Raw genomic sequence first — 19,813 nt, 5'->3', positions numbered from 1 at the left:
GAGCTTTGAACCACATCTCATAATAGTATTTCTGGTTGAAGCCTTCATATTTTGATGATAACGGTTTTAAAATCTTTTAGAAAAAACACACATTTTGTTTATACTACATGGACTCACATGTGTGTCACACATAATAAAACGCAGGACATAAAATATATGAAGTATTTAAAAGATATGTTATTAGACACTCAACCAAAGCAGTCAGTATGAATGTATTTCCATCAGTGTGTGTGTCCAGATGAACATTTCCTCCGGATCTTCTCTCGTGTGTCAGCGCGCAGCTCCGCGCCGCTGCTGCGTCTGTGCGCTCCGCTTCCTCTCCGCCTCTTCTCCGCCTCTTCAGGGAGGAGCGCACCTTGTTTGGCTCAGTCGAGTCCCGGCTCTCCTCCGCGCGTAATGCGGAGAGTTCCCTGCACCGGACACCACATCCATATCGGTAAACAGCTAACAATCGGCGCGGTTCATGGAAGTATTTTTTTTGTTCTCGAAGACTGATATTATTCTCGGACATATTTTTATTTTAGTTGTCAAAGTGAAGAAACATTAGAAATGTTGTGGCACAGCCTGTTCATCTCTGGAGGCTCGAGGTTGAAGTGGATGGCCACATTACTTCACTTGGGTCTGTTCCTGCAGCTGGCGGTGTGGAGAACGGTGAGTCCGCTGACAACACTCAGGTTAACCTGATCTGCAGGATTTATAATAACACTTCAGCTGTTTCACACTCATTTATATTTGTAGACAAGTAGCAGTTTTTGCTTCCTGCACATGTAGAGAAACATTCAGCCTACATTTTGTTGTGTGAGCTAGAATCTGCCAATCGAAAGGTCTGATAAGAGGTCAGGGAGACGAGTATAATAACATTTTTTTTAATTTTATGTAATTAAGAGACATTAAATGATTAATTCAAGCACCTGTAAATTTAAAATAAACTATATTCTTATATGTTTTTAAAAAATAGATAACTTATTCACTTATGTATTTTTTTTGGTTTTCCTTAATTTGTATTAGTATATCATTAAAACAGCAAACATTAAAATTCTCAGTTTGAATAATTTTCCAAAACTACATAGCGGCCATTTAACCAACATCGTCCACTTTTAATATTGAATATTTGAGTGGTTGCTGATTCATAGGCTATATCTGTCTATCTGTCATTTTCTTCTTTCTTGTTTCCCATTTGGCCGTTATTGAACAACATTAGACACTGTCCTCTTAGTTTGTGTATTTATATGACAAGATAGGATACAGCTTTATGGTATGTTTAAACTGAAATTTATTTTGCATCCTGAGGCAGTTCCAAAGACGTTTACACACAGTTTAAACATAGAGTGACACATGACACCACAGCACACCACAAAGTTAACATTAAAACATCCATCCATCCATTATCTGTAACTGCTTATCCTTTAGCAGGGTCGTGGGGGGTTGGAGCCGATCCCAGCTGACACTGGGTGACCATAAAACATATCACATAATATCCTCAGATTCAGATCATAGTTAGCAGAACACTGAATATAATCTTCATGTTTAATTATGTCCATATTCCTCCCTTGAGCGGTCATGGTGGAATAAAAGGGGGAATAAAGTCCAGTCAGATTTCTGACTGTTATAGATTCAATACCAAGCAGTTTTTAAACAAATGTTATACTATTTTTTTAACATTTCATTTTCTGTACTTGTTTTGGCAAGTTGCTGATGCATTTCACGCAACTTCTGATGGAAAATAAAGTTATCTGAATTTGAATCTGAACAACTTAAAATAAATTTCCAAGGTGGAAAAGTGATGAGAGATGAGAAGCTGTTTTCAGCAGGTATTGATGTGCTGCCCTCATGTTGTCTGATGTGTCTGGATTGAAACATCAGGGGAGAAGGGTGGTTGTCACACTTCTTACTTCTACTGAATCCCTTAAAAACTGCATCCTTAATAAATTTCCCTTGGATGTGTAATGGAAGCCTAAAGTGTCAGGTAAGAATAGAGTGACCTTACTCTCCTTCAGCTTGTTCTGTTAATCCAGTGGTTGCGAGTCACACACTCTGGGGTCGGTTGTCTTTTGTTATTTTAATGGAGAAAAATAAAACATGACGCCCACCTTAAAAATGAACTTAATACTTTTATTTCATTGAAATGCAACAAGGCAAGGCGCGTTTATTTGTATAGCACAATTCAGACACAAGGCAACTCAAAGTGTTTTACAGGGGCACAAAATTACATTAAAAAACATAAAAAATCGCATTTAAAATACATTAAAAACATGGGCATAACATTAAAACAAGTTAAGAAATAGGAAAATAAGCTAAAACAGAATAGTTTTAAAAGAGACAAGACTAAAGAATAAAATGTGCTTCAATAAAAAGCAGTGGCAAACAGAAAGGTCTTTAGTTTAATTAAACTAATTAAAATTCTTTTTTTCACTCACATTACACACAGGCACACACACAATGTATAGAGGAGATGAGTCAAGGGGCTGCCACATGCACGGCGCCCAACGAGCAGTGTTGGGGTCGGTGCCTTGCTCAAGGGCACCGAGGCAATGCCCAGGATGTGAACTAGCATTCTCCACTACTAGTCTATGTCATACTTTTTTTGGTCCAAGTGGGACTTGAACCAGCCATCTTCAAGTCCCCAAGCCAAGACCTATACTTATATAACAATACAAAGAACAATGTAATAAACCATAATACTCGACTCATCCTGATGTCAGTGACACATATTGTCACATGTGCCAACCAACTCCAAAGAGAATCCCCAACTGGGATCTTTTGTTAGTGACTAAGCTAACAACCACATTGTGTAAAAGCCAACACATCCTCAAACCTAAACGACTGAACAGGTTGATTGTCAGCATCTCCCAGAACACCATATATCACCGTTCCCTAAACCACATGACTGTCTAACCCAGCACAACAGCAACAGCAACCTAACCCAACTGTCCATCCCAGATCTCCATCACCTTTTATACTATTCTCCTCACTTCCTCCTTTGCAGCTGTGATAATGACTACAGCCGCTAGAGGTTGGCGTAAATATGGGTCATATTAACCTGCTTGCATTTTCAAGCTGTGGTGGTTTTCCTGATGAGGACGGGCTCCTAAAAGCCTTGACAAAAAAACACAGAAGAGCTGGATATTAACATTTTGACATGAAAAACACTACAAGTTCTCTCACCTCAATGTCAAGTGTCTTATTCCTGAAATTAACCTGTAGCTGACCTCTGAACCCAGACTGAGAGTTCAGGGTCAAGCTAGATCTTATTAATGTGACAACCAACCCTGTTCACCCCTACCTGATGGATGACTAATTTATCGTACATGGTGTCAAACATGTGACTTAACTTCATTACTGGCTGAGCAGTGTACAGGTTTAATAGTCCAGACTTTTTCACTATGAACCTGACTGTGACTTTTTGCTTTATTTCAGTGTCAAATTTATAAAATTTGATGAATGAAAGATAAATATCAGAGAAACTTTCAACTATCAACAGGAGCAACACTGATGAAACCACACATACATTATTATACCTTCAAATGAATAATCAATCAATAAAAATAACAGATCCATCGTTGTCTCATGTGGCTCCATTAACACTGGACACTTGACTCTGCTGCCTTCGGCTCCAGACAGCAAAGAGAAAGCATTAATATCTTCTCTTATTTCTCTGCACACACATCTGTATTATGCAGAAAAATCAGGGTGGAGAATTTTCCTGTTTTATTCCATTTTAACCTTATTTGAACTGAATGCCATTGTGAATGTCTTCTCCATCAGCTATATGTCGATCAACATAATCCACATTACACATCATCATTTGACCTATTGTTGATACAAAAATAATACTTTGCAGCTTTAAAAGAGTTTCAGACCTCTGGTGTCTCTAAGAATTTGTGATTTCATGAGTTGGCTCCAACTTTTTTTCTCAACCCAATCACCAGAATAAATGTAACTGAGTACTTAGTACATTTGTGTAAAACCACAGATAAGTAAAAACTGAAAGTGTCTTTATGTCTGTTTTAGGTTGAATTTTTATTTCTCTCATGTCACAACGCCGTGCTTATGTTCTGGCTAGGTTTGGGTACAAAATTCACTTTGTTAGGGTTAGGATGGTTTGGTTTAAAATACCTGTTTTAGCAGCCATACTCATGGATGGAGATGATCCGGCTTCCTGTAAAAAATAGCCGGTTTGATGCCACGTAAAACATCTGGAAATGTTTCTAGGTTTCCTAAAAAGAACATAATGTGAATGGGATATGCTGTGTTTGATACAAATGTCAACCCTGGATGTATCTGTGGTTTGCAGTAATGTTAAGTACTAACATCATATCCTGGTGACTGGGCTGCGATTCTCAGGAGAACGATCCCAAATTAAATTTGAATAGGTGTTATTACACCCACTACTTAACATACAGTTGGGGAGTTTCATCTATATCAATGCAGCATCATTTATAACTCATCACGTGTTTTTTTATGTCAAATCTTAATCTGCGAAGTAATTTATGATTAGAGATAAATGTCGTGGAATAAAACATTACAGTAATGTCCTCCAGTATGTGGTGGAGCAGTATGAACAGTGTAGTCCACTCAACTTCCGAATTAGTTGACTTTACTAGAAAACTGCGTAGAAACCCGTTGCCTTAAACCACGCAAGTTTTTACACAAGGTGAAACTAAACAGATCTAGTTGTACAAACTTAGACACATAATTAAATGTAGTAGACATATCGAGTTTACATTAGTTACTCAAAACCATTAGTTCACATAAATTCTGCCTTTTCAGGAGTCTAAGTTGTACAGATAACTATCTTAAGTTAAATAAACACAACATAAATTAAGATTAATCTATAAAGAACTACCCTTTAATTTACATTTATCTTAACCATCAAGTTCCTATGAAAGTCTCTTGAAGAGTCAATACAATCCTTCAACTTGCTGATAGTTATTTGTTCCAGTATTTGAGCACAAATAAAACAATTTTTCCATATTTTCACCTAATTACAAAAATGTGATTAGGTCCAGACTGAATTCATTCATAACCTTTATCATGGTTAGCGATGTCTTCATTATTGTACGGAGAAAAAAAAATGAAAAGAAAAGAAAAAAACACGACTTATACTGAAATGTATAAAAGACACACATCAAACTTCAATCATATATGTTTCTTCAAACTATGAAAAAAAGGTCTCCGGAGAGTTTTTACTCTCATTTAACAATGCATGCTGCTAATTTGCTGTGGATCAGGCCCCTCCCTTCCCTTTCATAAACTTAAAATACTAAGTAATATGTGCTTAATATGATCATTGTACTGCATATTTCATCATTTCATCAACAACTAATTTGATTTTGCAATGGCAGAGGGGTTTCACAAAATATAAAAGAATAATCAACAAGCGCTCAAAAGTTTAATTAAAACTAAATCTGGGTTTACAGTGTACATTGATATAAAGTGCTGCAGATATGTACCTAAATACAGTATATAAATACATTCCACTGCTTGTGGAGTTCAATAAAAGGACACTCAGGTTTTCTCTTCAGATTTTTAACAGAAGGCACTTCCAGAGTTTTTGAACCCTGATGTCAAATGACACTCTACCTTCTGTGTCCAGCTTGAGGCCATTCGTGCCTCTGCCTAACAAACAAGCCGTAAAACCTTAAAATCAATCTTAAAGGCCACAGTCCAAAGAGGTCAAGTGGAAAAAATGCAATCCAGTTATTCTCGATTCTGTGAGTTATCTTTCCTGGTGGCTGAATTTTGTTCCAAAGGAAGGCAGTTAGTTGATTTGGGGGGAAAGAATGAGTGACAGTCATTCTGGTGCTGGAAATGAAGGCAGGAAGGATTGATGCTGAGGCTGAAGGAATAATGGAAGTTTTAAACCAAAGTATTGGACAAACTCAATGTGAAACTCATGGTGATGCTAAAGTCAAATCAAAGGATTGACAAAGTTAGTAGAATTCATCATCTGGCAAACAAGAACATTGGTACAAGATTGTGTGCAAGTCCAGTTGAGATGTTTCCAACCCAGTCAATTTTCAAGTTTAAGTTGTGACAACGCTGTGCTTATGGTCTGGCTAGGTTTGGGCACAAAAACCACCTGGTTAGGGTTAGGAAAAGGGTAACAGTTAGGAGGTAGGCCTACACTGGTGTCACACAAATGTTAAAATGCAGTCTGAAACTCTGATCACTGGCTTTCAGCCTTCTCCGTCTAGGTGTAGCTCCACATTTATAAAAGGGACCGCAACGCAAACAAAGACACACAGAGGCAGGCAGGTTGAAAACAAAAAAACAGCTTTATAACCAAGATGAAGTCCCAAAATCCAAAATGCAAGCAACAAAAAGACAGGTGACAAAAAGGCAACAGTCAGAATTGAGGAAAACTAAAGAGTCACATAAAAACAGAGGAAAACCATGAAGCTGGTATCAGGAACACAGGAGGATTGAGTAACAGATGCCTGAGACACAGACGAACCAACAAAAAATGAAAAAAGAACACAGCATTAAATACACAGGGAGTGATTAACTCATGGAACACAGGTGAGCATGAAAAGGGGCAGGACAAAAAAAAGACAAAGACAGGAAGGGGAAGTAACACCAGACATGAGGATCTAATCTACGAAATAAAACAGGAAATGACTGACCAAAAACCCAAACCATGACCATAACAGGTCTGGTAGATATACAAATTTGAATGTGTCCGTGGTTGCAGAAATGTTACCTGCCAACATTTTATTCCGGCGACTGGTCTGGATTTTTCAGTGGACAAGTGAAAACTTTGACCTTAAGTTTATCTCCCACAATGTGAATTTACTATTTGATGTCGACAAGATGGGATGTGAGTGAGAGGCGACGTCTTGATGTATCATTATCATCATCAGAATGAGGAGAAATTGTGAGTTACTTGACCCGGAGGTAAGATTTAGATTGAAAACATTGATTGGCCAGTAATAGACACACACACAAACACACTTACACACTCGATCTCTAATGACATCAGAGACCTGGTGATTACCCGTCCTTTGTATCACTGAGAATGTAAATGATGGCAGCTCGGTAAAGACTGGCTTCAGGCGATTGGCGCCCTGCAATAATGACCCGCTTCAGACAGTGATTGAATTTAAATGAACATAAACTGTTGCCATTCGGATCAACGGTTACAATAATTAAAGTGCGTGCTCAAATGGCACTCCAGCTCTTCAACCAACCATACAACAACCTACCCATACACACACACACACACACACACACAATCTGATTTTATCATTCTGCTTCATAAAGTTGGAGGAAACCTCTGCCGGCTCTGGACCTCATCACAGATTCTCTGCACATCACTAAACTGTAAAATGACACATTGTGTCTCTTCATGTTGTGCTGCTATCTTGCTTCTCGCATGAAAGAGGTTTGTTCCATAAACCTCAGTGCAGATATGACAGATATGATGTCTTGTGTCACGGCGAGGCTGCGCTGCCAGATCGGGATTTTCAGCAGCACAGACTTTTGTTGCTGCTGTAGGTATAAACTATCAGTGATGTAGGAGTGTTTGGGCCACCCAGTTAAAATAAATTGTGTAAATATTCTCCTTGTGTGTGTTCAGGGGGCACTGTGGATTTATCAGACTCCTTAAATATAAAATGAGAGTATTTAATGTAGAAGATAAGGAGGATATATCATCATGATTCATGTTGATCCAAGCATATCAGTCTGTCTGTGTTATGAATGAACTGTTATTTATCAGAGAGACTGGCTTTACTCTACAGTATACAGCAGTAGATCTGTACATATGAGTTTGCATTTAAATATATAAATCTGAATAAGTAAAGACATTTATTGAAATCAAATAAATAATCTTTGATTTATGAATCAGCCTGAGGGAGACATGGATGTCTGCACTAAATTTCAGGGCAATCCAGTAATCAGTGGTAAAGACCTTCACATGTGGCTCAGTCAAAGCCACATGTGAATATCCTGGTAAGAGTGTCATCAAAGTAATCAGGATTCATTGTCTTGGAACAATGATTGTCTGTACATTGTCACGTACATTGTCTGTACACTTAATACCCGCCTGTAGATGTCGACATATTTGACTACATAAGGTGCTACTCAAGGAAAGGTGATCGCCAAAATGACTGGAATTCATCTACTGGGGTTCATGAATGTTTGACAGAATTTTATGGTAATATATTTAAAAGTTGTTGAGGCAGTGTGTTTTCAGAAATATTGATATATTGTTTCTAAATATCTGAAACGGTTTCAATACTCATTTTCTGCAGTACCAGTTGCGCCTTACTCTCTCTTCTCTCCGACAGCAAGTTGACACACTCAGCGCTGCACTCTCTTCATCTCACTCTTCTAACTATGGTCAGAAATAAATTCACTTAGATACTGTAGTGCTTAACACACAGTACACAAGCCTTCATATGTTTAAATAGAAAAAAAAGGTATAATCTATACCTGGGACGCAAGACACAAACTCTGATCTTTGGTGTCAAATCTACACTACACTACAAGATCATAGCAATATATGTTTCTGTAAACCATGGATATGTGAAAATGTTTTCAATTTAATGTTGTGGTTTAGGCACAAAGCCCTGGTTGGTTAGGGTTAGAAAAAGATCATGTTTTGGTTTAGGATGAGATGTGCTGATGTCTCATAACCACAAACATGGCCTGAAAATGTCACCTCATCAAAAATGTCCAGTGTTTTCATGCTTACAAATGTTGAAATGCTGTCTTGGGCTGTGGTCTCTCCCCTCCACTTGGCAAGAGAGTCAGCTCATATACACATGATGTGAACATGATATGACACGTAGAAATGTCAATATGATAGTATCACAAGAACAAATTAGAATATACTCTCGGTTTGCAGACTGCCAGGATTATATTTGGCAACTGGGTTGTAATAGGCATCAATAACTCCAGAACATATGATACAATTTAACAGTATATAAATGTTATATTTAGTTTAGTACATTTTAAGTTGAAATATGACAAAGGGACACTCCTACAAATCTTTTTTCTCTCTTTTCACGCTTTTGATTTTGCTCAGTTTTAACTCTGAGGAAAGACTCCCAACACGAGAATGAGCCCCGTCTTTATTTTTAAGCTCCTAAACAATGAAGGTTGTATGAAGGACAGACACATATACACACTGCAGAGACACACAGATTGATCTATAGACAACACCAGCTGTAGGATAAGATGTATGGTAAGTCTGCAAAAGGTCAGGAGGTTTTTCTGTCCAGTCACAGCAAGCATCTCCCCTCTCGTGTTAATACCAAACACTGCAGCGCTAAGAGAGGATGAGGTCAAATGTCAAGCTCACCTGCAGTGTCTCCATCTGTCCAACAGGCAGGTGTTCTACCTGCGAAGCTTCACACATTTCAAACCAAATACATTCAAACACATCAAAGCAATTAAAGGGATTATTTCTCACGCATCCACCTTGTTACGTGAATTAATTTAACTGCAGGGTGGAGACGCAGCTTGAATATATGTGACATTTATATTATATGTGTAAATGTATACATCTAAGATTATTATAGATCTTTCCGGGTCGGCAGGTTTCTGTCCTCGCCACGTTTGTCAGAAGATGTGAAAGGAAGTGCGAGGCAGGGGAGTCTTGACAGTAGATGTCAGGACTTTAAGAGGAAGTCGTTGAACTCCCACATTTCTGCTGTCGGGCGGTGATTACCATGCAGAGGTTCATCACTGGATTGGAACCACCAACATCCTCAGGGTTTTCAAGTAGGGTGAGTGGCAGGGCAACGATATGTATTAAACAAAGACCGGATTAAACTCACATGAACATTGGGCAGACAGAGAAAACATTAAAAACCTAGATACTCAAACACTGCTTACCTGCTATCAACAGCTATTAAACAAAAACTGATTATAAAGGGATTTCAACATTTTCAAAGCAGTCACTGCAGACATAAAATGTACTTTTTGCATTTAAATGGCTCCATGTTTGAGGCAGTGAACCAAAAACCCTGGTGAAAAACTCCCACAGCACCATTCCTCAATCAGTCTGCTTTACGTAGGAATCAATGTTGAATTGTTGAACTGCCTCAGTATGTTTAAACTGACATTAAACAAAATGAGTGAAACCATTGATGCATCCATTAATTCCTGTACCATATGGATTCTGAATCCATATGACAAAGAGCATTAAGCCTTTAAGTGTTGTAGTGCCGGTGCCTCAGACACTGCGCTCTTCCAAGCTCCACACCTCGAGGATCAATTCGTCTAATGACCTGCTATCCTGCTGTAACACAGATCCCATTTAAATTGCCTGTAGCCGTAACCAGTGATATCCCCACATCTGTAGTTCTGACGCACAAAAGCTTTCAGAATTCTGGAAAAAATTCAGATCTCAAATCATTTTATTTTACAGTATTTATTTTACTAATCCCAAGCCTCCCAATGTATGACTTTATTAAAAAAATAATAAAAAAGTTTTTTTGCCCATATAAAAAAAAAAATTGTACTTGACAAATAACGTACCTTCACCTGAAATACGTAACATTAACATTACACGTTCTATCAACGAAAAAAGAGCAGAAGGAGGAAATCATATTGTTTCCTGCTGACTTACGGTGTCAGTGTGTAAACACTGACAACACACTGATGTGGCTGCCCGCTATCACCATTACTGCCCTGCTGAGTGATTTCATGTGTAACTCTGCTCTTCTCTGCTCTCAGACGGAGGCCATGCACCCAGACTGTGCCGTGGTGGTTCAGCACATGAAGGCTCAGGAAGAATGCAACCAGATCCTCAAACAGGAGGAGAACAACCACTCCACAGGGACAGGTCTGTGGGTATTATGATCATGTTGTACGAACAAAGATTTTCATTTGAGGAGCACTCTGTGTGGGCCCGAGTCATGTTGTAAAATTACAGACAACACGACTGAGTTTGACAGAAAAATTATGGATTTTACAGGAGTTTTCTGTCAGGAGATGCTGTTTTTTCTTTTTATGACAAATCCTCCTCTTCTTGACCATGTACATTTATACATTTCACTGAGACTCATTCAAGGCTTCTTCTCTTCACCTTCTTCAGAGGGTGTTAAAGGGAGTGAAAGGTGTTGGAGCTTTAACAGTAAATGTCAGGAGTTGAAGACAAAGCCAGCAAGCTCCCACATTTCCTCAGTTCAGGGAATTGATTTTTGTGTGGAGGTTCCTCATTAAAGGATAACCACCAGGTTACAGCCACTGGAAGTCTTAGTCTAAGAGAATCTTATATCGATCATATCCAATAGACTGGAAACAACTCTCAAAATCAAATTTATTGGTAGATACAAAATATGTATTCTATAAAAAGATAATCTAATGACACTCATACAGTGTTTTTAGTGGTTCTGTTGAATTTTCTTGAAACTAAAAAGGTTTAAACCTCATCAGCTCCAAAAAGCAACAAAAGGAAATATTCAAAAATTTCAGACCTAAATACTAAGAGATCAAATTATGTGACATCATTTCTGAAAATGCAAACCAAAGCAAAAATGACATATCTTAAGATTTCACAATCCAAGGTCATCATACAGTTGCACGGTGCATCACCACACCAAACACTTTTTTTTTTTTTGGTTCCCCAAAAATGAAAATTCAGTCTTTATCTCCTCCCCCCATGCTGATTGAAAGCCGGTTCATAGTCCACAAAACATTTCTGGAGCTTCACAGCAAAACAGCATTGCAGCATTCCCCCTAAACAACTGAAGTAGCTGGGGACTGTAAAAAAACAAGCAAAAATAAGCATAAAAAGGCTCCATACAGCTCGTCTGTTGTAATCCAAGTCTCCAGAAGCCCTGAGATCCCAAATTGAAAATGACGTTATTTACAGCGTTTTCAACTCAACGCATGTGAAGAATACAGAATGTATTTGAATGTGAAGAATACAGAATACATTAAATAACAAATACATACATCAAAATTCCATCTTAACTATACAGTAGATTAAACCACCCTCCTTCAAACCACATCTGTATGTGAGGCTCATGGCAGCGCACACAGCAGGCTGCTCAGTGCCTTCCTGCAGTTGATGATTGCAGAAGTTTAATCAAATGCACAGCGAGCACATTTGCTTCCTGTTATCAAATGACTGTCCTTCACTTGGCAGAGCAGCCAAAACAATCAGGGGAACTAATCAGGTGAGGAGATGTCTGGATTAAAAGAAGCTGGCCCGGCCCTGTTTCATGTCCGCAGCTCAGGTAGAAGGTGAGCCAACTGAATCAGAGGAGATTCATCCATTATCCTCCCTTCAGTGGCTCAGAAGAGAAAACTCAGTGACTGGAACAGCTTGTCCTTCAGGAGGACCGCACTTCATTTTCCATCTGAGATGCTGTGTGAAAGCACGTCCATGACACCTGACACGATGACACACGACTTCTCTTTGTTTTGAAGTGTTCTGAGTTATGCGATTCGAGGCAGGTAGGCTCTGTCTCTGCACTCTGAGAAGGTTGATGAAAGCCACAGTTGTAAAGGCAGTCGTCGGCTCGGCTGTGGGACCGCCTGTGCACGGCACAGCTGGTGTCGCTCAGAATTAATTGCATCATTTGTCTCCCTTTCCTGTGATCATCCAAAGCAAAGACGTGACAATTAGTATTTTAAGCGGCAGGTATGAGACACCTCGAGCTCGGACTGAACACTGATGAAGTAAACTGAGGCACTTCTTCAGTCAGCTTTTACAAAACTGGACTGTCAGGAGGGAGAAACAGTCCCAGCTGTATGGTCTGACAAACACAGGTGCATCAAATCAGTCAAGATTTTAGGGGCAGACACAAAGTGAAAAGATCAATCTTCAAGGTTCATTTATTTGTCATTCTCCAACACAGATTTCCACTTGGAGTCCCTTTACGGTTCACCAGAAAAATACAATGTTATAGTGGAGTGTTGAGGATAACTTCAGGAGTCTCAGTCTGAGGAAGGAAGCTGCTCTGTAGTCTGGTGGTATGGCAACGGATACTTGTGTATATTTTGTCAGGTGGCAGCAGGGTGAACTCATACAAGTACAAAGTGCTTTAATACATGGGAGTGAATTTAATGGCAGTACAATGTTAAAATGTCTGTTCCACACTCAGCTCCTGACAGGAAGCTGGGTTACTCCTTGTTTCCACAGAGATCTGTGTATGTATGTGAGTCAACCCGCAGTCCGTTTACTCTTATGGGAACCTCTGTGTTCTCTGATATGTTTGCCAAACTCCTCCTTCCATCTTCCGTTCAGTGTCACATGACTATAAACTAATTACATCCCCTGTGGCAAAGCAGAACCGCTGTTTCTATTCTGATTGCCGTTTGTGTTCAATACGTGACCATTTACTAGGAGATGAGAGGAGTAGAAAACAGGTCAGCTTTAGCCCCGCTACCTTTGTTACTTTATACTGTTTAAGCTTCATTATTAGAAGGTAGGTCAGCTCAATTTATGGGAATTTATGTCAATTTCTGCTCCTGGTCGACTTTCGAGAGGATAGGGTGATAACAAAACTCCATTCTGAAAGCAGGTGTCCTATTTTTGTAGCAATAAAAACTGCAGTTAGAATCTTATAAGTTTTGCTACAATTTACAAGCACAATCTGTGCATGTCCTTTTTCTCAGTAACCTCATTAACCAACCTGTGATGAAGCGTTTGCCACAGACGGACACATATTGACTGTAAGCTGAGGTGGTTTTTATTGTTTGATGTCTACAATTCGACACAGCAGCTTTTAGACGTGGTGCATTTCTTTTCAGTCTGGTGCAGACACTGTCACAGCATTTGTTTTCACACAGAAAGAGCGCGGTTGTTCTGGCAACAGGTATGCCTGCTGTCATCTATATGACTTTTAGCAAAATATTTCACTAAACCTCCTTACACATTTGTTGCCATGCATTATTGTCAATGTTTCTTTCTCATTAAGGCTCCATGTGCCTATCAAAACAGAAAAAAAACAGCTTCCTCGGCTCCTTACACTTACAGTTAAACCAACCAAGCTATCCATAATTCATGCTCCAGACCAAAACAACAGAAAGATTAACAGTGAAACAATGAAAACAAACTTTTTAAAATAATTAAAGAGAAAAGCAATAAAAGAAAAAAATGTGATTAAAGGCATGAAGCTTTGGGAGCAAATCACAGACAATATGACAGGTCAGCTAGAGCTGCTCACCTGCACAAACTGCCAGGTTAACAAAGGATAAAGATACCACACACATTCAGTGATTGTGAGCCACCGTTATTGAGCTTCACACTCATTAGTATTCAGACACGTTTTAACACGACTGTCCTGAGGAGAAGTGTTCGGGTCAGTTGGGTCAGATCTTCAGTATGTCGCCGACCAAAGTGTTGTAGGCAGTACAGGTGAGAGGAGGACCAGGTAAAGGTGGTAAGAGAGATGGATATTAAACGCTTTTACTTCAATTTTTGGTAGATTTAATGTTGACTCAAATACATTTCAGATGGAATATTGCACATTTCACTCCTGCATATATCTGTTGATTTCATTTTAGAGAAGAGCTCGTTAACATCACTGGTGTTTAATAAAAATAGATCTACATTGTGACTTGTTCTAGCATGAAAAGCGCAGGTGCAGCTAACAGCATTAATTATGGCTCTGTTGTATTTAGACATGCCAGTAAGCCAGCAGGCGCAGTACTTGGGTCCTGCAGTCACACAGCTGAATGGAATGAAGCCATGATGAAGGTTATTGCCTCCACCTGAGTTTGGCAGTGGACAGGACCACAGTGAGGACGTCCAGAAATCTGCAAAATGTGATAAGCACACTAGTTTTGACCTCATTGTCCTAATGCAGTGTAGAATTTACTCAACTTATAGAGCGTTTATAGAGTGTTTATAGAGCGTTTATAGAGTGCTTATAGAGCGTTCAAGTCCTGGTGATTTTGACCTGACTGATCACATAGGCTATCTGGTGGCTCTGACATCATTTTCAGACAGCACTGAGTTTGCTAGTTTGCACAGTTGGCTCTTCTTATCAAATTCACAGCGAACAGCAGTTGATATTGAGGTACTTTCCAGACAATTTTTTGTTTAAATAAGCAAAAGAGCAAGGAAAGATTAAGTGAGAGTGAAGGACTGTCATGGCTCCCTGAGTCATTGTTTTGGTCCGTAGGAGCAGAGTTTTAAAATGATTTCTAGCATTTTGGCTAACGTAGCAAGCTAGCCTGCACCTAAAAAAATCACAACAAACTTCTTACCAAAAAGATAGAGGCTAGCAGGTGTGGAGGAAAAAAACATGTTCGCAAGTGAGTGATTTCTGTGCACACAAATTACTATAATGTGTTCACTTGAAATACTTAAAAGCACAGTATGTCATTTCTGCCGCTAGTGGTCTCTTTATTGAAATAAACAAAAGAATTGCTGGGGTAACTGGAGTTGTTGTCTTCATTGTTAAACAACCACCACTGCTGATGACTCAAGCATAAATGTTCACTGACAAAGTTATATAATAAAGTTTTATGTTATGTTCTATTTAGTCTTTTTGCCTGACATCCTTCTTCACTCTGTGACATCTCCAGATGTTATAGTGATGGGAGACCACATGAAATGCACAATTACTTGAAAAAATTACAGATTTCTCTGGTTTGAACATTGTTTGAAACATTAAGGATAATCTTAAAAAAGTACACAACTTAACATACATAACAAAGGTCCAGTCATTTTAGACATTTTAATGTAGTCTAGTGAGATTGTGGGTCAACAACGACACAGTTCTGTAAGTCACTGCTTTGTGGGACCTGAGTGGCAGGAAAAGGACAGGCAATCTCTAATGATGTATCACAGCCTTTCCATGGTGGCAGAATTTGTATTTATCCAACTACGGAAAAGCATCACAAAACTTTTTCATTCTACGTGACTGCCAACATTATGAAAAAGATCACTACAGAGATAGACATTTGTTAGATAATAAGGTGTTTTTTGTTAAACCAGAAACAACCGCTCACAAAAGTCACCAGGATCCATTTGCAGAAAAAGTCATTCTATGGTCATAAAACACACTTTATTAAAACCTGACATAAAAACCAGACAAAACTCACCAGTCCATCTTGGCTGGTACCTCCACTGTTCACCAACCAGCGATCACCAACCCTGGTGGCTTGATCCGCCACTTTAACATTTCACAATGTGCACGACACAAACTCCCCAGCAGTTCTACGATGGCATACCTGTGTCTTTCTAAACCTAAAAGTAAAATCAATCTGTAGGGCAGACAGTTTTAAGAGCTAATAACATTGATTCTTCTGTTGAGGAGTTTACTGTGACCACCACCCTGGCTCATTTGTGAAGAAGAAGTTGCTTTTCTTGGGTTGGGTTCAGCTGAATTCTTTCGCCTCTCCATAAATAGGTATGATTCTGACAGCTCTTACCCCCAACATTTGATTGACAGTGACTCAGCAACATGCTGTCATCAGTCTGATTAAAATGTTAACAAACTGTGATCAGTCAGCATGTCATCACTTTTTTTCCAATGGAGCCCCGCCCACCTTAAATCAATGAAAAAAAAGTGAGGACAAAAACAGAAAAATCTCATGTGAAAGACTCAAACCTATTCTTACTTTTGCAGGAAGAGCTGGGGCCACGAGAAGTTTTCAGGGCCTTTACCATGTCAGAATACACCTCAGCTGGTTTATGGCGACACACCTGGTATCAAATTGTTACTAAAAGTAAAGCTGAGGAGTTTAATGTGACCACCACCAAACCCAACTATGTTATTTGACTTTGAAACCACTGGTGTACACATGCCACTTCACATTTTAGAGAAAAATATTGTAATTTTTACTCCATTTTGTCTCCAGCATCCAACCAGTTGCTCAGTACTGTAGGTATTCACCAAAATGTGGACATCGTCTTTGGCGGTTTCACTTTATCGCATTGAGGTTTAACATTCATTTTGCTTGGATCAACAATGTCACATGGAAGTGGGAGATGTTCAGTTTGGGCTTTTGGAGCAGGAGAGAGATTAGATGAGAGATCCAGGGAGGAGAGATGTGTCCTCAGTCTAAACAGAACATAAAACAAACTTTATGTTTCCATCATCTGTCAGTTCAACTAAACAAGCAGCACCTGAATTTCTGGTCAAGCTCTTTGTCTGTTTAAATATCTCCCTGCTGCCACTTCGTCCTCCTCGTCCTCTCTGTTTCTCCATCCACCTCTGCTTCTCCCTTATCACATAACATTGTTTATTAAAGGGCGGATATTGTCGTACACATCCCAGTGGAGCCTTATTTGCTGTAATATGTGTAACAATATTACAGCAGCAGAAGACGAATGCTTTATAGAACCAGTAGAGAGAGTGTGTGAGAGGTGAACCTGTAGCCAGAGGAGGAATAAAATAGTGAGATATGGCCGTACAGGTAAAGAGGAAATACAGGAAATACGTTTAGATTGACATTTGGGGAATCTAATTCTCATTCCCGCATTATGTCTGCCCCTCGGAAATGACAAAGCTTGCCTCATGACTTGTTCCTGATGTTTATTATAGATGACATAAATGTCAGAGGGGTGGTTTGTTGTATAACTCTGCTGCCGCATGGGCAAAGTCTGCAGACAAGCCACTCAGGTTTGACTTGTTTTACCTTTTTCAGAGAGATAATTCATAAAAGTCAGATGTGTGGATCTTGTTGTCTTGTATATTCGTCACAGTTTTCAGAGTTCAATAATCTTCTAAGCAGCTCTAATGAGGCTACATGTGTTAAAAATGTACAGTTTGGGAGCTCTGCAGGATTTCAAAGACAATGTTTTAATGTTTTGCATCATCGTCACTGATTTTTGTAAATATTTGCTTATTGTGAATTTGATGCCAGCAACATGTTTCAAGCAAGTTGGTACAGGGGCAACAAAAGACTGCTCCAAAAACACCCGTTTGGATCATTCCACAGGTGAACGGATTCATTGTTAACTGGTGGTAGTAGCATGATTGGGTCGGATTTACACAGAGTCCCATTGTTTTTGTAACAGAGGTTAAACCAACACCACACTCTTTCCCTGTCGTTCATCACCAATGCTCTGGGTTGACTACACTGTACATTTTAAAAGTTGACTTCAATTTAAATAAAGTCAGGAAACCGATTACCTCAGAATTACCAAGTAAAGTAGACGATTAGTTTTTTGATTATATGAGCTAAAAAGTTCTAACTGCTTAGAATTATTAGTCTACTTTACTTGGTAATTTTGAGGTAATCTTTTTTTAACAGTGTGGTTAAAAAACATTGCTCCAAATGGATACTGTATATTAAGACTGGATTTTGTACAGATGTACAAATTACATTTACATTTACATCTCAAGATAGTCTCTGGTGTTATTTGTTTTTAAAGTAACCTTGCATTTCTTACTAAATATATTTGATCTTGGTTAACTTTTGAATGACCCCAACCCCTACAGAATGTGCAAATGTGCTGAGTAGCTGCCTACACTTTGAGTGTGGATGCCTGCATTTTGTAGTTTGTTGTGTGGATGCCTGTATTTGTGCGTGGATGTCTGTTTCTTGTGCACCTTAATGTGAAGCCCTTTTAATGTTCTTGTACATTATATGACAGTAAACTCTGTAATCTCTAATCTAATCAATCTGTGACAAAATTAACAAACTAAACATAAAAAAGATGAATTGAGAATTGAAAAGGAACTATTTAGCAAAGCTTGATCAATTTAATTCACCAACTAATGTCTACAAATATGCAACACAACAAACAGAAATAGAGTTGTCCACATTTTTTCTCAAAATAATGTACAAACTTTTTCCTTTCCATCTATTCTGGTATGAATGCAGCCTTCTTCTGCAGCAGAATCACAATATGTATCTTTAAATGCATAAATTATGACACAAGACCAGCCGAGGAACCCAAAAAGAATTAATTTCTTTATTTTGTTGCAATGTTTTCTTTGCCTTCACATGCCTCTGAGTCAGTTCTGTTGTAAAGTGCAGTTCATGCATGTGTGAGCATTATGATGCTGTTGAGGAATGTTACACAACAGCCTGTCACACAGACCACTGACCCGAACAGGATAAGTGAGACCCTGGAGAGGAGATTTTTTGAAAGCATGAAGAGGAAAACGAACAAGTCTTTGTGCTCAGGATGCTCTCTGTTAACAGGACAAAAAGATCCAACCATTAATGAGAAGCACCAGCCTATTTGTCCACTGTGTCATCCTGACAGGGTGTCACCAGCTATCCTTTAATTAGCACCTAATGAAGGACCTTACTGTTGACACCTCTCAAAGAAAAGCAACGTGTCCTTTTATGCTGCTAGAGAGTGGCTTCTCATTACCTGGAGAGCCATTAGGACATTTACAAAACGGCCTCATGATGTGCCATTTTCAATCGATGCAGCAGGTGAAAATGTCCTCAGCAGCTCGGTGTTGGTGTATAAAAGATAACAGACGTGAGCCAAAAGTGTTCTAAAAAAGAGAGTTCAAAGTGACACTTATCCAGCGAGATGTTTGCTTGCTCTGGCAGGAGAGGCTTCAGCAGTAGCCAAAAGCTGTGTTTTATTATGAATGAGTGTCTCCACGCGCTGCTGTTTTAATTGACACAGGGCCGAGCGGCTTTGATGTACGAAGCGTTGTGGTGACGGAGAGAGAAGGGCTCCTCATTACCGCTCTCTCTCTCCCTCGTCGGGAGCGATGGAGGCTGCGGGGGGAGCTTGTCAGCCATGTGAGGGGAGCAGCAGAGACACAGCGTGGGCTCAGAGGACGTCACCAGATCAAACGCCCCCTGATTTTCCCAGACTGGGGGAAACCCCTCGAAAAATGACCCTCGATGACTGAGCTTCTATACAGATCAAATGATTCTAGATTAGATTTGTGAATAAACGTTAGCAAGAGTTGTAGCATTCAAA

At 39.2% G+C, this 19,813-nt stretch overlaps 1 protein-coding gene across 1 annotated transcript in view; it reads left to right on the top strand.

Moving 5' to 3' along the window:
• Positions 1-512: 512 nt before the first annotated feature.
• ghrhrb (growth hormone releasing hormone receptor b) overlaps positions 513-19,813 on the top strand; it is a 39,223-nt gene continuing 19,922 nt past the window's right edge. Inside the window, exons 1-2 of the mRNA XM_073476828.1 lie at positions 513-651; positions 10,687-10,795. Of these exons, the coding sequence (XP_073332929.1) occupies positions 550-651; positions 10,687-10,795 (211 nt within the window). The 5' untranslated portion in view covers positions 513-549. The remainder of the gene's footprint in view (positions 652-10,686; positions 10,796-19,813) is intronic.

Source organism: Pagrus major, chromosome 11, assembly GCF_040436345.1.
Source record: "Pagrus major chromosome 11, Pma_NU_1.0".
Taxonomy (NCBI): Eukaryota; Metazoa; Chordata; class Actinopteri; order Spariformes; family Sparidae; genus Pagrus; species Pagrus major.
The sequence above is the reverse complement of the archived record's forward strand: the minus strand, read 5'-3'. Positions and strand labels throughout refer to the sequence as shown.